The sequence below is a fragment of the Phodopus roborovskii genome, unplaced genomic scaffold, assembly GCF_943737965.1.
Source record: "Phodopus roborovskii unplaced genomic scaffold, PHOROB, whole genome shotgun sequence".
Classification (NCBI taxonomy): domain Eukaryota; kingdom Metazoa; phylum Chordata; class Mammalia; order Rodentia; family Cricetidae; genus Phodopus; species Phodopus roborovskii.
The window spans coordinates 29,775,856-29,793,422 of NW_026126459.1; the positions used below are offsets into that span (position 1 = coordinate 29,775,856).

Sequence of the window (17,567 nt, forward strand, 5' to 3'; positions counted from 1 at the left end):
CAATTTATTTAAAGAAAAGAAATTTGTGCCTGAAAATATAATATGAATTATTCAAAAAATCAGACATTATTTTGGAACTTATTATATTGCAATACCCTTAATATTTTATTGAATGAATTACATACGTGCTCAGAAGTAGATAGCATACGCTTTAGATTCTTCTATTAGGAAATAAAATTCATACTAAAAACATCAACAAAGCACACAAGAAGTCATTTGCTAGTAAGTTCCTCTTTTCTATTTCATTCAGTTACTCAACAAATATTTATTTACTAGTATGTGTCAGCCACTGTTTAGCAACACACACACACACACACACACACACACACACACACACACACACACCTCTAAACAAAAGACCAAGAGACAGAAACAGATGCCAATTAAAGATGACATCCCAGTACGCTCCAAGCTCTTTCTGGAATATGGAATGAGACAGGGTCTTTCCATTTTAAAGAACTTGAGTTGTATTTCATTGTGACTTGTATTTGAAGAGTGCGCATGATGATGGTCTTATGGCTAGTCCATGTATCTGTGAGAGTATATAAGGAATGAAACACTAAAAAGAAATAGATCATGTTCCTTGGCTTTTTGGCTTTCCTTTGATCTCCTTATTTTTGCTGTTTTAGAGAAAAATTCTGGGAGCAGAACCATGATTTAGATAGGTTATTTGTGTCCCAAGAATTTAACCTTAAACTTAGTACTTAATTATCACTTAGCAAGATGTACTAGAAAAAAATGAGTAACTTTGGCATACAGGTATTTATGGTAAAATCAAAACAGAAAAACAAACAAAAAACAAAACAAAACAAAAAAAAAACCAAACACCAAAACCCAATAAAAAACAAAACAAAGCCACTGCAGGGATCTTTTAACAAAAGATATCCAAATGGTCTCAAGAAGAACTGTTTGTGTTGCCATGTTCTCTCAGAACTGCCTGGGACAGCCTCCAAGAAATTCTAAAACTGTGTAATCTTTCCCAGAGGACCTTCAGAGAACAATCAACTCCATAATTGCTACCTTACAGAGTGGATCCCTTCTCCTACCATTAACCAACCACTAGGGCACCAGGGGGTGGTAGAAGACCCTGTACTGAAACCAGTGAGGTGGTGTTCAGGGATGGGGGACTGAGGCATCAGTGCTGGCTCCTCCAAGTTGTCTCACATACAGGTGAATACCTCAGTTCTTTCCCAGCAGTCCTGTTGACCCCAGTGTCCTCTTGCAGAACTGGATGCCTAAAAGCTTAAATTTTTCTTTCATTTTCTTTCCTCCCACCACCTCCCCCAGCACCATAGGGCATTTAAGCAAATCAAAGTGGGCCCAGAATGCCATTCTTAATGTGGGAAGAACACACTATCTAATGTGCCCAGAGAGCAAACAAGGAAGGACTTGACTGTTTAGCTGTAGAAATAACCAGCTACCAGTCAGTCTCTGGTCACATTTCCTCATCTGTGTCACCTTCAGCATGACAGGTCCACTCTCTGTGCAGCATAGAATGCAGTTATTCCAGGGAAGGCTATGCAGTTCAGGTGAAACCAAGTCCATGACTCACTAACAACATCCCATAAAGCGCCCCCACCCCCACCCCAGCTTTTCAGAACCAACAATGTTTGCAAACCATCAGGGCTCCAGCGAAGAATTAGAAGAATTTTGTGGATTTTATTGCTCAACTACCCATTAACCTCTACCTTTCCATACCAGCCAAGAAACTGTCTCTCCAGGCTGGACTGTACTGCAACCACCCAAATTAGCTTTCCTTTGGAGAGCCAAGCCACAGCTGTATACACCCTGACAATTAGAGTGGTGGAGAAAAACTTTCAGCAATGATTTTCTTTCCCTGAAGAATTTGAGGAACTAAGCAGATTTATTTTAAACACCAACTATTCCAGATAGACCTTGTCATGAACAGGGAAGATATTTCAGTTTAAATGTATATATTTGTGCATTTAACAACATAGTTATACGTTTATATATTTAAGTACATATTTATTCCACTCATTTGTACAACATGTTTTTACAAAAATAAAAAAAAGATTTATTTAATAAGGTCTTTTTCTCTCAATATTATCATCCCATCCATTGTTGCAACATAAAGATGTGGTTGAAGAATTTCTCTTCTCAAAGAATGCCTTGTATCCCCTTCAACCAAGTAGGCATACTCTGGGAGGCCAGCCAGGAAGTGGGAACAGCCTCCTATATAAAACTGGGTTTTCATATGTACACTAAAACAGGATTCTACCTGTATTGCAGAAGGGCATACCATTGAAACTTGAACACTTTTGGGGGGGGCAAAGGAAGGCAAAAATAGATTTAATATATTTTTCCTAATTTCTGGCAATCGCTTCAATTTTGAAGGTGCTTTAATGCTTTCTTTGGCTAGAAAAGTTTATGCAAAACCAAGCTCAAAATTTCTACAGCGTGTGTGCCTTAAGAACTCTATTTTCAAACACTCCAAAACAGTGCTGGTGGTGTCATTTGCTTACAGGAAGCCAACAGGGACCAGTCATAGGTCTTTCAGATGGTGAAAAGGGTGACATTAAGTTACCAGGCCAGAGGGTTCCCTTTCCTCCCTTCTCAACCAAGGCCCAGGCGAGGGTGGGGACAGGGCGGGGTGGGCGAGGCAGGAGCCCTGTGGCACCTGTGAGCCTGCTCAGTGCGCGGCCAGCTTGCCCAGCGCGGGTGGGGCGGCCCGGGCACGCTCGGCTCTCAGTCCCCTGCTGTCCCCCCTCCCTCACATACCCGGGCTGGCGGGCGCGGGGCTTGGCATGCAGCGCTGTCTGCGGCCCCACGGCTGCACCCTCCCCGGCCCGTGTCCCCGCGCGCCCACCCGCGCGCTCCCAGCTGCCGTGGGAATGGGCCGCCCCCGGGACCGCGCCGAGCCTCAGCCCCGCCGGCCCCCACCCCCGCCCCGCGGCCGCCCACGCCGGGATCTGCGTCACTCGGCCGCGCGTGGGCGGGAGCCGGAGCGGCGAATGGAGCAAGAGCGGAATCTCCCGATGTGACAGCGCGCGGGGCGGGGGCGGGGGCGGCGGAGGTGGCGGGGGAGGGAGAGGGGGAGGGAGGGGCGGCGGGAGAGGCCGAGGGAGGGCGCCCCGAGCCGCCGCCGCCCGCCTCCGCCTGAGCCTCCGCCCGCGCAGCCCAGCGAGCGCCGTCGGGGCGGGCGGGGGACGGAGCGCGCGCCCACCGCGTCCCTGCCCCCCTCGATGGGCGCGGGGGCGTCCCGGTCGCTGCAGCCGCCGCAGGAGCCGGGCTGAGCCTTCGTCGCGGAGCGCGCCGCAGCCGCGGACCGCGTAGGTACCGGGCGGGCCTGGGGCTGGAGAGGGGGGCGCGGGCGCGTGGCTCCGCGGGGCCGCCGCGTCCTCACGGGCGGGGGGCGCGGGCCGGGGTGGGGGTGGGGGCGCTCGCCCTCCCGCGTGGGGAGTGAGCGCCGCGGCGATCGGGGACTTCCTAAAAGTGCGGCTTAGTCTTCGTTTTCTTCCTGTTATCCGCCCCTTCCTACTGTAGTTCTGTTTTCAAAGCGGAAGGAGAGTTTTGCTTGGAAGTGGCTCGCAGAAACTTGGCACCCAGGTGCAGGGAAGCGAGATCGCCGAGCCTCAGAGGCTGAGTGGGGAGTGTGCAGACACGTGTAAGACGTAGAAGCTTTGGATGCAGGTGTGTGTGTGTATCTCTGTGTGTGTGACCTTACGGGGACAAACACTGAAGTAAGGTCCAGCTGAGATCTGCAAAGAGGCTTCTGGGGGTAGAGCTGGAATGTGCGTTTGTAGGTTGCGCAGACCAAGTTTTGCAGCAGGCGACCAGGAGGAACCATGCCCTGGATCAGGGAGGCTTGGGAAATTTTGGAGTGCCTGCTAATTTACAGTTTGATCCGAAAGAGCTGGTTTGGAGTAACTTGTCACCACTGATTGGTTTGCCAGTGACGTGCCTGCCAACTTTACGGAGTGCAAAGATCAGAATCTCTGAGGGAGATTCTGGGATCTCGTTTAAAAATATTTTGGCAGTTTTAATAGGTAATATTAGATTGCAGAGGAGCCGGATTTGAAATAGATTAGTCACATCCGAAATGCTTCGCTGTTTTGTGCACGCAGCGAATTACCCTTTTTAAATATTCACTTTTTTGAAATTTCTTTCTTTGTGGAATATGTTATGATATTTATAATTCATGTTCCGGTTTTAAGAAGAGATATTGGAGAGAGGATGTATAGGCTGCTCTGGGTGGAGGCTGTCTTTCTGAGGTTGAAAGAGCTGCCACACTCCCTGCTTATGTGCCAGTACCAGTGACTTTGATTGAAGGATCCTTCCTCCTCCTCGAATTATTTGAGACATTTAGTTCTGTTCTTTCATTAAGTGTAAGCAGATTAATAGGATGTTGTTGAGAATTTGTAGATGGCCATCAAGGTCGGCTTTCTTCATCCCTGTTTCCAGTTCAGATATTGAAAGAAAGTAATCTCAAGGAACGCTAGGGAGATTTTTGTTTGTTTGTGTACTTTTTTTTTTTTTTTTTGATGTGAGCATCCTTGCTTGACCTGCCATTCCACTACTGAGTATACTTTTTATCTCCCAATGCTGAGCCTCCTGTTATGTGGGGCTGTACCAGTAACAACAGTAAAGAAAAACACTGAGGATATGAATATATTTCAGATGACAAATTCTTAATATTGATATGGCCGGTACGGGAAATTTTAGTGAGTTACTATGTCTAATAATTTTTACATCAAATAAGTAAATGAGTGTAATTGCATAATCTTAACCAAACTACAAGTTTTCCTTTTGTATTGCTGGTTAGCAGCAACCACTGCCCTATAGAAAACCTAGCCTGTTTCCTCTGTTAATTTAGACAATCAGTTAAAGCATTTCATTTTTCCTTCAACTTTAAGGCCATAATTTATTAAAATTTGCACAGTAGTTGCTTTGAAAGACAAAACTGTGAGTGAGTGAGGCAGACCTTTCAAGAATCTGTTTGATGAACAAAATTTTAGAGGAAAAAATGGTTGAATGGTAATAAGTGTGTTAGGTTTTTGTGTTTGGCAACTTAGAATCTGTCCTAGAGTTAGGCCTTAACTTTCATTGTAATAAAACCTGCTTTTTGTTGCGTTTGGTTTTAAAGAAAAGCTCTGTATTAAACATAATGTGAAGCTGTTCTGGATACCACAGGGCCATCATATATTTGGTTACTTTCATGAAAGTGACCATTTTATGAATGGTTTAAGATCATGCTAATATGCAACTCCTTTGTGTGTGTATATTCCATTGTGGATTTTATCAGATGTATTGCAGAATAAAAAACAGCCACTTGAGTATAATGTAAGGTTGCTAGCTGCTTTGCCTGGGTCTTGTCTCACTTGCTTCTTTTGATCCCTTGAGTGGTAGAAGAATAGTGTGGTTATTATAGTAAGTGCAGATTTCCCTTCTGAGATGACATGTTCAATAACTCATACAATAGTAGAATATACTCTCATCTTAATAATGGAACAAGAGGAAAATTTCAGAAGTGATGCTGGGGAAAAAGCATTAATCCTCATCTTGAGAATTCTCACAGCTAAAACATATCATTAAACTTTCAAATAATATGTCATTTTTCAACACACTGTATTTAAGGGCTGTGTATTCATTTACATGGTATGTTAACACTTCTCACAGAGGAACTTCTGAAGACCATCAGATTTATACGTGTATACTTTTTGCCTGCGGTCTACCCAGATGCTCTTAATGCCTGTGTCATTCCTTTCCTATTGGCTGAAGAAGTCCTAGCCGTCATATAAGATGCTAGTGTTTGTTGATAATTATGTGTAGTTGTAAGTGTGATTTATGTTTCTAATTTTAATAAATGTGTTTGGCTTACCCTTTGATTATTTGGACTGAATTAAAAATGGTCTCTCAAAAAGCTATGCCCAGTTTTATTCAGAATTGAGGGAAGAGTCCATAGGGAAGAAGGCTTCAGTTTTTCTGAATTAGCATCAATTCATGAGAAGCCAAGGGTGTAATCCTTGTGTGAACAAGAAGACCTGAGATTGCCTTGACTTAATATTTACCACTATGAGCTTGAGGCTGTAGCTTATGGTAGAGTGTGAGCATAGCGTGCTAGCTGTTCAACAAAAGCTAAACAGGATGGACATTGCCCCATGCTTCCTGGTGACTTAGGGGTGTCTTTTGGAACTTGAAACACAGGAACTGATAAATATACAGAAGAAGGCTGCAGTCTTAACCCAGGAACGTACCTGAACCACAGCTTAGCCACACATAGATGGTTTTAGCTTTGAGATCTGGATCCTAGTATTGGAAACGATAAAACACAATCTCCTACAGTTCCCTCCTTTCATACTTTTGAGTCCCATCATTTGCTGTGGTTACTGCTCCCTTCTCCCAAGTCTCTCTGCTTTCAAGCTATGGTTTGATACTTGCTGGTATGTCAGAGGCCTTAAGGACACTGTCCTCTTCATATTTAAAATTTCACTTGGTAGGGTCAGGAGACCTCACTTAGATGCTAACAGATAAACAGTCTAGTGAAATTAATTCCTCTTTATCTCTAAGTGATGCATGACATTTTTCACTAAGGTTTTACATATGTTTTTTTTACAAGGTTGTTACTAACTCCCAAACTTTGAAGTGAAAATTTAGGCTATATTGCATAAATAAGTCAGGCCTTACCAAGATTTTCCACTTGGTTCCTCGCTAGTCCTTGAGTCTTCTGGACTGCCACAGACTTACCAAAAGCATATATTCATGTGCTGAATGTGTGTGTGGCAATCATCTTCACAGCATTGAGGGAAAGTATTTAAGAACAGACAATAAATCTGTTACAGGGTAGTGATGATTTGTGAGATGGTTGCTGTTTATTCGAGTTACACTGTATTGGATTTTAGGAACACAGGCAAAAATGACCTAGGATCTCTCATGATAGAACTAAATTCTTAAAAAAATGCTGACTTAGGGGGCTGACTTCATACACTATGACCATGTTTAGTTTCTTTGCTGAGCCCTCATCCTTTGATCTCTTGGGTAGATAGATAGCCTGTTAGGAGAGGCTGCATCATAGCCCTCTGTGAAAGTAAAGTGTTGCGGATGAGAGAGTGAGGATGGTAGGTACGGGTGGGATGTGGAATATGCTGCTGCTGGATTGAAGTTTACTGGGGTCGCAGTTGACTGAGGGTATCCCTTTTGAGATACGAAAGGAGGCTGCTGACTGACTTACACATTGGGTTTCACTGTACCGAAGGCTGTAGAAATAGTATTCCACTTAGAACACTTTGCTGAGAACGAAGGGGAGGCAGAGATTAATGACACTTCCTTCTTATCCCAAGGGTGCCTATAACCAAAAGTGCTTTGATGTCAGAGCCGGGTTAAGTCCTTCGTTCTGTAGCCCTTTTATGTAGTACATTGCATTATGTAGTTATCGTAGTACTTAAACGTGAGCTTCTGCTTAACTGGCTCTTCATGAAGGACTCTTTGCTCAGTGTCCTTAGATCTGCCTCAGAGTGTCACACGTTGTAATCAGTAAGAACTGGGGAGGGTGTTGGACAGAAAGGAAAGAAAACATTACGGTGGGCAAGGTTGAAAATCAAGAGAAAATCTATAGCCAGGCTGTGTATGAAAATTTTTTATGGGAAAGGTTATAGAGGAATGCCCAGGACAGGGCCATGAGAGAAGGTCTGAAAGGCAGGTTTAGGTGGAGGATGCCTGTGTGAGTAGTTTAGAACGCTAGTGGGGAGACTTGTGGAGAAGGGTGAAAAGCCATGTCTTCTTTGAAGTGGGGATGGGAGGGGGCCAATGAGGCTGATGATACGGCCTGAGTATGTGCGGATTGGAAAAAAGAAATGGAGGAAACAGGAAAATTAGTGCAGTGAAAAAGACAGGTACAGACACCAGACCTGGGAATTGGAAGACAGGAGAAAGAAGAGGCCATGCCTTGTTTTGGGGCTCAGCAAGCAAGGTGTGGCAGTCCTCAGGTTTGACAGTCCCTTGAGTGATGGCAAATTGCAGTTCAGAAGAACAATTCAGGTTCATAATTCTCAAATATTTCAGGTCTGAGAGTCCCTTTTAAAAATAAAATTCTGCAAACACTCAGGGTTACTTTTAGCATTGTTCATTGAGAGTGCATGAAATGATCTCAAAGTAACCAATTTAGTTACACTTTAGATCACTTTGTATCTTACAGAGTCAGAAGAGTGTTCTTAATGATTTGTAGTGAAAACTTCATTTTTACTTTGAGATCTCCTTGTAGCAACTCCATATTCTGCCCATGAATTACCCCCACTAAGCCACAGGTTCTTAAAGTATAGGCCATGACCCCATGCAGGATCATACAATTCAATGTGTAGGTCAGTGAAGGTTTTTGGCAATAGTAAAAGGTTTCTGAACTCAACAAGAATCAGAACAATAAATAAAAGATTTAGAATTAAAGGTGTAATGAAGCTGTAGTATGTCTGGCAGGGCGGCCTGCATTGTGTCCTGCTTCTTTACTGGCACCTTGGTTCTGTACACACAACACACACACACACACACACACACACACACACACACACACTTTGTACCACATATCCTTCATTCCACAGAATATTCACAAATGCAACTAGAAACAATGTTGACTCACATTTGAGATTGTTGCAGTTCATGAATTACATTGTTTTTACTGTACATAAAAAGTTTCCTGCTTTTATAGAAGCTAATGTTTTAGATACAGAAAACAAGGACTATTTTTACGCAAGTCCTTCTGTAGTGGGTTAGTATCTAATTAGCATGTCCGTGGATTTATTATGTTAGGATGTTTGAGTTTAAAAATCGCTGTTTTGAGTTGCTGACAAGTTTTATAAACACACAAATTTATTAAATAAAATTTGGCTTAAGATTGGGGCAGCATTTCTAACAATTTCTGAAATAGACACAAATACACTGCTGCCATTTTGTTTAACGTATTTATTTATATGAAGCATCATACTCAGCATAGACAATTATAAAATAAGAATATTGATCAGCTCTAAAAACCAGTATAGATGCTGTGTGTCCTGCAGCTCCACACACTCAAACAAGGTTTACTCTTTATGTGAAGACAGGCACTCCTCCTCCTTAGTGTGTACATTTGCTTTCATCTTTACTAAATGTAGAATTGCATGTTTACTAATGATTGTTTTTTTAAAGGCTTCCTTATGACTTATTGTCAGTAAATATTTGGTTTGTATAGTCTTATATGTGTGTGATATCACACACTCTCACACACATACACACACGCACGCGCGCGTCTCTTTAACAGTTTCTCAGAAAGAAGTGGCAAGTAGAACAGATTGAAGAAATCCTGGCTAAAGCCACAGACACAGATTTGGTGACTGCCTGCAATAAGTTGACCTTTGGCATAGGGGAGATCGTGAAGGAATAATGTGACAGACTAGAAAAGAGATGAAGTTCAAAACTTGCAGAGATGTTGGTGGTGTCCCACACCTGTACTGAAATCTCAGCACTAAGGAGCTGCGACAGAGGACTACCCAAGGCTAGCCCAGCCATCATAGTAAATTCCCCTCTCTGCCAACATCTTCAAAGAGTGCCTGAACTTAGAATATAGTGGGGGAAGGCGGAAAGGGAAATTAATATGCCCTTACCAGAGTCACGGGGCATGGCAGATGGCAAGGAGACTTTGGGAAAGCCCTGGTGAAAACTTGGTAGCCCCCTGAGATTTTTGGATAGCCCAGTGGGTCCTGATACAGCAGGCCTGATGACTGTGAAAGTTCTCCAATGTGTCCTACCCTGAATCTTCAGCCCCAGGCCTGGAAAATTCTGTTCCCCTAGCAGAGTAAGAGATGAGCTGTGACCAGACAGTTGCTCACTTAGCACAGCCTGAACCAGGCAGGTGACCAATGCTACTCATTGGGCCACCGTGAGAAACACTGTGTGAGATTTAGGAACGTAGTGTGAAGTTACCATTAAGTGGACAATAAGCAACCTAGAAGTAATTTTTATCTTTATGCTTTTTTTTCCTGTTTTTAAATTCCTCTTTCTAATGCTGCAGTTCTTCTTGTCAACACAGGTGTAGAGATTGCGTGCTTTACAGGGGCATCAGGGCATGTGTTACCTTTGGGAAACAGCAAGAATGAGTCAATGGCCTTTTCATAAAATCCATGGTTTTGCATACTCTCATACTAACACAGAATAAAAAATCCACACGAATAAAAGTATGTATATGCAGTCTTTCCTGGAACAAGGCTGTAGCCTTGCAGGGCCTACCGAATGCTACACTAACCGTATTTTCTTCCCCAGATCATGACAACATTTAGATTAACAGACCCTTTCGATCATTTTATAATAATGAGAAAAAAAAGAGTATTTATTAGACAAATATAAAACTCGATTTGGTGCTCAGTTAGTGTTGTGGGACAGCCAGGCACAGTCACTTCTAGTTGAGTGGATTTGTTGAATCATCAGCTACCCATGTGTCAGTGTGTTAGGACCCCTTGATACCCAGTTCAGAGAGACGCGGGCACAGCTTCTTTTTAGCTAATTTGACCTTTACATTGGAGAATGAATGGTTCCAGGTTTTGTGGAAACAGAAAAATCTCACAGGAGTTTTAAATCGAATCAAGTGAATGTATGAAGTGGTGGGTGTTTAAATGATTGCAGTGGGTTTTGGAGGAGACTGCAATCTTTCAGCAGGAGAGCTTGGGAAGAGACCTCCTCTCCCCACTGTGCAGGTGCTGTTGGTGCTGAGGGCGCTTTGGGTGAGGGTCTTCAGAAAGCCTCCTGGGGTTCTGAGCAGTATGTCTGCCTTTTGTCTGTTATTTTGGCTTTGGGAATGTACACTTGTTCTTCACATGGTTCACTCTTTTCCCCAGTCTGCAAGGATTTTCTGTCAAGAACTATGAGGTTTGGTAAAGTACCAGAGAAAGGAATAAGACCAGAAAGGTGCTATTTTGTAAAAACCATAGCCTCAAAAAACTAGTCTAAGTTCTAGTCTTTTGGGTCCTAAGTTCCTTTTGTATTTTTATATTTGTCTAATAAATACTCTTTTTTTCTCATTATTATAAAATGATCGAAAGGGTCTGTTAATCTAAATGTTGTCATGATCTGGGGAAGAAAATATGGTGAGTAAGTTAGTGTAGCATTCGGTAGGCCCTGCAAGGCTGCAGCCTTGTTCCAGGAAAGACTGCATATACATACTTTTATTCGTGTGGATTTTTTATTCTGTGTTAGTATGAGAGTATGCAAAACAGCTTCTTAGGTAAATGATGAGAAAGTAAGTTGGCTCTTTTGTTGTTTTTGATTTTTTTGTTTTTTGTTTTGTTTTGTTTTTGCTTCTGCCCCAGACAGACTCCAGAAGCCCTTCTGTTTGCTACAGTGTGCTTCAATGCACATTTAAACTTGCATGCACTCTCAAGGCTAAGTTTTGGGGGCTAGTGTCCAATCAGGTGGTAGACCCTGCCTAGATGGGTCCTCACTGAGGTGAGTTAGAAGATAGAAGGTTTTACTCTGAAGAGTGAGGTGGTGTGACTACAATGGTAGACTGAAGCTCTGAGGCACTCGTAGAACCTGCAGTTTTTTGTAGCCTAGATATATAGACTGAGAATCTTCTCGTAAGTTTGCATCATTTGCCAAATCCAGAGTCCCACACAATGGAGCTGAGGGACTGAGGAAGTGTTTTTCAGAAGCACACTATATGTTTTTCCTTTTTAGGTGTTAGCAGAAACCACTGAACACTCCTTAATATTTTTTCAATCTGTTGGGAATTCATGAGGCCATCCTTATACTGGTCCATGTAAACAGAGAGACTACTCCATGTAAACAGAAAGCCATGGCATTGGAGGAGGTTGGTAGTTGATCAAAATGTGGGTTTCAGAGGTCCCAGGAGGTAGTTCTGAGTAGGTAGGCAGTTCTTAGTGTAGTAGACTCCTTCTGTATTGGGGGAGGAAGAGCTGAAATTGTCATTTCTATAGCATTCTAGTCTTTTAAAAACAGGCCCAGACATGGTGACTTTCTGAGCATCTCTGCGTCTGTTGCCTCCAGTCATCTGCCCTCTACAGTAGAGTTGGTCTTCCCCCATGGTATGAGTGTGTTGGCTCTCTATGACTACCGTCTTTCAATTTATACATGTGTTGGTTACAAAGTTGCTTTGCTTAATGAAGGTACCTGAAACCTTTCCTTCCTGAACTCATGGAAAGTGTTGATAAATGATAAATCTGCCCCCTTCCTTATCCCATATATCTGAGTGATCACACATTTCACAGCTCCTTCCCTCACCCCACCCATCTCTAAATAGGCTACCTATTTTCTTACCTTCAATTCATATTGAAATCTCTCCACTGGCTAAATTATAGACTGGGATGTATAGTATGTCTCAGGGGGTTTACATGCAGATTAGACATACTATGATAATGTTTATCATGTTGCCAGGCACAAACAAGAGTTCAGTGAATGGCATTGTAATGGCTTCTTTCTTCCTGCTAACTCTTACTGCTCTTTACCTCCATGAGCACACCGTGAAGGAAAGACAGTGTAAAGCTGACAGTGTGGCATAAACCCTGTGAGCATTGGTCTCAGTTCCCAGTCCGTGTTTAGTGGCTGTTTTCCTTTGAGAACATAGGTCAGGTCAGCAACGGAGTGTGAGTACAGACTTGGATAAAATACGTGTGTTGGGAGAAAGCGTCCTTAATTGTCAATTGCTCTGCAAATGTGTCGTGTCTTGTGCTGCCTTTGTTGCCCATCTAAATCTTACAGTGTCTCAACCTACCTATGAAGCTTGAAGCAAGTATAGTGAGTGTTTTCTCTTTTCTTCTTGTAGGTTAAGCCCATCCATAGTAATGGCCACAGCCTTACCCAGGACCCTGGGGGAGCTGCAGCTGTATAGAATACTGCAGAAAGCCAATCTGCTTTCTTACTTTGATGCCTTCATCCAGCAAGGTGGAGATGATGTCCAGCAACTCTGTGAAGCTGGAGAAGAGGAATTTTTGGAAATCATGGCACTCGTGGGCATGGCAAGCAAGCCCCTTCACGTTAGAAGGCTGCAGAAGGCTTTGAGAGACTGGGTTACAAACCCTGGCCTTTTCAATCAGCCACTGACTTCCCTTCCTGTCAGTAGCATACCCATCTATAAGTTACCAGAGGGATCACCAACATGGTTGGGAATATCCTGCAATAGTTATGAAAGGAATAGCAGTGCACGAGAACCACATTTAAAAATCCCAAAGTGTGCCGCCACCACGTGTGTGCAGAGCTTGGGTCAGGGCAAGTCAGAGGTGGGAAGTTTGGCACTGCAGAGTGTCAGTGAGTCCAGACTCTGGCAAGGACACCATGCCACTGAGAGTGAGCACAGCCTCTCCCCGGCAGACCTGGGCTCCCCAGCCTCCCCAAAGGAAAGCAGCGAGGCCCTGGATGCTGCCGCCGCACTCTCTGTGGCTGAGTGTGTGGAGCGGATGGCCTCCACATTGCCCAAAAGTGACTTGAATGAAGTAAAAGAGCTGCTCAAGAACAATAAGAAGTTGGCCAAAATGATTGGTCACATCTTCGAGATGAGTGATGAAGATCCCCACAAAGAAGAGGAGATTCGAAAGTACAGCGCCATCTATGGGCGATTCGACTCCAAGAGAAAGGATGGCAAACACCTCACCTTGCATGAGGTAAGAGTGTGTGTGTGTGTGTGTGTGTGTGTGTGTGTGTGTGTCTGTCTGTCTGTCTGTCTGTCTGTGTGTGTGTCTGTCTGTGTGTGTGTGTGCCTGTGTGTGTGTGTGTCTGTGTGTGTGTGTCTATGTGTGTGTCTGTGTGTTCTGTTTGCTGTTCCCTGCAAAGAGTTTGCTGATGGCTTGCAGGGGAGGCGCAGCCCTGAAAATGCTGAAGTATGCCAGCTCTGTTGTGAACAGAGGCTGTTTGTTGCCCCAGGGCTGTCTTGTGTTGAATTCAAACACATTGGAGTTTTAAATCTACAGTGCAAGGTAGCTTTTGAAAACTGTCAGAATTTAAGCAGTGAAGCAGAGACTTTGCATTTGCAAGGTGCTTTGTCTTTTAGTCAAGAAATAAAAATAAAATAGAATTTTAAAAGTGAATCTTCATTTTAAAAACTTTTTTTTTTTGTAAAACTTTGTAAGAAAACAACAAAGCAAAACAAAACAGCACCATGAAATGACCACAGCGTAAGGCAGTTTCCAGCTCGTATGGAACACAGAGTTATGGTAGATGAATGTTGGGAGTGAGATTATAGTGTTGAATCTTGCTTTGATTAGATACCTAGTATACATAGGCCTCATTGTGTTATCTCCACAACACTTTCTAAGCATGCATATGTGAATGTGTATATACACACATATGTTGTATGTATACCTCATTTGTGTATTGCATATATCTTTGCACTTTCTTTTTTTCTCTTGTTATTTGACTACATCTATCTTGAAAATTCGGTGCACATGTAAGCTTGTCTTTGCTGTGATCTTTTCTTCCATGTAGAATGGCCTATCCATTCCCTTTTCATACTGCGTCCACTTTTGTCACAATAGCTCCAGAACACTTTGTTGTAGTGTTTGTACCCTGGTCTGTCCCTTGCTGGCTAATATCTTTTTCACTTTTTATCCCTAGAGTCTAATGTATCCAATGAGTGCTTAGAAAATGATGCATTTCAGGAGTGAAAAAAGATTTTTGTGGGTGAAGTTTTTTTTTTTTTTTTTTTTTTTTTTTTTTAAATAACCATATACCCTTTAGAAAAAAATTTAGGTTGACTATAGTATCTCATTCAATATTATTTTCTTTCTCCCTAGTCTTGTCTTTTAATATGAAAAGGAACATTCATTCTTTGTATTCTGGTATAGAAGGAGGTAAATTACTGATTTGTAAACTTCCCAAGACTTATCTTCACATATACAGACATGAGGTCATGTTTCATGAGCTGTCTTCCAGATTCCTTTGTTGGTGGTGAAACACCATGCCTCCCCAGAGAGCTGCCCAGTCAGTTCCCAGTCAGTTCTCTGGCTGCATTATGGGCCTTCATTCACCTTAACTCTTCACTTAAATGTCATTTTAATTGTTGCCAGCTTAAAACGTTTACATATACTAGTGTGTGAACATTATGGCATATGCTTAAATGTATTTATTATTTTTAATTTAATCTATGAGTCTATTGTATAGGTATGTGTGTTAGTGTCCATGGAGGCCACCCATATTACATATCCTGGAGCTTGGAGTTATAGGCAGCTGTAAGCCATCTGACATGGGTTCAGGGACCCTGAAAGAACAATGTGCACTCTTAATCATTGAGCCATCTCTAGCCCGAATCACACATACCATTTACAGTCTTATGGGTATTCTGTGGAATGGATCACAACATATAAATTGTGGGATCAGGGAGTATGCAGATGTGATGTTTCAATCTACTGCTAATTGCTGCAAAATCGCCTTCTAAAAGGCTGGGAACATGGCCCTTCCATCATTGTTATGCAAGTGTCTGTTTATCCACAACTTGCTAATAATGAACTTTACATTTTAATCTTTGTGAATATTAACTGGTAAGAATTTATTGCCCAGATTTTCATTTCCTCGTGAGAGTGATGGATTTCTTTTCCAGTAACACATGATCAGTTTTATGTTCATGAAACTATCCTAGTACTGCAGTTGTTGTTTTAAAAGTTGATTGGTTTTGGGCAGAGTGGTGCACACCTTTAATCCCAGAACTCAGGGGCCAGAGGCAGGATCTCTGTGAGTTTGAGACCAGTGTGGTCCACAAAGTGAGTTGCAGGACAGCCAGGGTTATATAGTGAGACCCTGTCTCAAAACAAAACAAAACAAATCAAAACAAAAAACAAAAGACAAAACAAACAAACAAACAAACAAACAAAAAAAAAAACAAACCAAAGATTGGTGAGAACTTCTTGTATTTTATGGACATAAACCCTTGTCTTATATAATACTGTTTCTCCACACGATCATTCTTCCTTTGACGTTTCACTGTTTTACTGTTGTATCTGTTGATCTGACCTTGTTAGGCTCAGCTGAGTTTTGTATCCCCCACCGGCATAGACTGTAAACCCCAGTAGCTTTATGAGGCAGTCTGCCACAGGGAAGACCAAGTATATTCTCACATTACAGCTTTTCAGGGTTTTGTTTTGTTGTTGAGGTTTTGGTAATTTTATTCATTTTTTCCATGCAAATAAAATTCTAGATACATTTATCAAGTTTCTTAAAAATGTGTTATTTTGACTAGAAATATTGTATTGTGTAGGTTAGCTTGGTAACAGTTGGCATATTTATAGTAATGGGACCTATGGGGGTACATTCCTCAGTAATTAATTTTGTAATTCTTTTATTCACATGTATCTTGTACATTTCTTATTTGGTCCAATTCTATGTATGTTGAAATCTATATTACATATATTTAATTTTTTTCTCTGCTTTAAAGGTGTAAGTATATGTGAAACAATAAGAGAATTTTTTTTTTTAACTTCACTACCCTTTCAATGACTATCACTAGTTGGTTTTCAGCAGTTCATCATCTGGTCTTTTAAAATAAATGGCTTTGGGTATGAAGGCTGAAGTTTATGACTGCAGAATTGTGTAGCAACAATGACTGACCGGAGTGGACCAGTTTCTGTTGGGATTAGCATAGGAGGTTATTGGGTGTCAGCATCTGCCCTGACTCACAGGGACCCTTGCACCAGAGCGCTTGGATGCTCTTTAGTGCTATTTTTGCTACCTGTAAATGAATAAGGGTATCCTGCAAGAAAGCTGTAATCATAGGAAGGGGGTGAAATGTGTTGGTGATTTTAGTTAATGCTTTAATCTATCTTTCCTGTAACTTTTAAAATTTTATAGATGAGGCACAAAGTTGAGTAAAGAACCCATATTTTTATCAAAGTAAAAGTGACTTTTTACAACATTAATAGCTCTAATCAATTTCACTATGAAAACATCCTTAAATTAAACAATTCAAGAGAATTGTATTTCTGCAAGGTGTTTGCTGCAGGGCTCTTTGATAAGTAGATATAGATGGTGTGTTAGTCTCTTGGGGCTGGGCACTGGGAGATAGGGCAGAGCTTTTGGAAAGTCAAGTGATGGGTGCTAGGAGGCGTGGGTGGAGCCTTGGGGAAGTTGTCTTGCTTCTTAACAACACTTGGACAGTTCTTGATACTTGAGTCTCAAGTGTGTGAATCTGTCAAAACAATGTGGATGGGGATAGAAGTTAAGTTACCCAGCTTTCTTCAACCCTCAGATTCTCTCAGACCCTGGAGAACAATAGGAATCTTAATTTCCAAAAGGATAAAAAGGTAGAAGTACTGTTGTGACCTTTCAGGAATTATGAAAATATTAGCTAATATAACTATATAAGTCAGAGAAAGGCTTTTTAATATTTATAAATATTTAAGATGAAAAAATGATACCAGCTTATCTTCAGTTTCCAAAAAAAGGAAATATGTGACTTCCTTAGCCCCATCTAACTGTCCTGAGAGTTTTCTTTATAAAAACCTTTGATGCTTTCATTTAAATCTTTCAAAGCCAAGGGTTGTCTATAGTTAGTAGTGGTTTTGCACTGGCACCTCTGACACTAGGTGGCAAAAAGCAACTCCAATGAGTCTGTAGGAATTTCTTTTTCTTGTAAACAGTTTTGTATTTGT

At 42.0% G+C, this 17,567-nt stretch overlaps 1 protein-coding gene across 3 annotated transcripts in view; it reads left to right on the forward strand.

The window, feature by feature from the left end:
- The first annotated feature begins 3,136 nt into the window (after positions 1-3,136).
- The window catches only part of Nab1 (NGFI-A binding protein 1), a 40,365-nt gene continuing 25,934 nt past the window's right edge, over positions 3,137-17,567 (forward strand). The window contains exons 1-3 of one of the 3 annotated variants that reach the window (XM_051190137.1): positions 3,145-3,290; positions 3,505-3,651; positions 12,758-13,592. In XM_051190137.1, the coding sequence (XP_051046094.1) occupies positions 12,777-13,592 (816 nt within the window). In that variant the 5' untranslated portion in view covers positions 3,145-3,290; positions 3,505-3,651; positions 12,758-12,776. Of the gene's footprint in view, positions 3,291-3,504; positions 3,652-12,757; positions 13,593-17,567 lie in introns of all 3 variants that reach the window. The other 2 variants (XM_051190138.1, XM_051190136.1) reach the window with 2 other exon arrangements.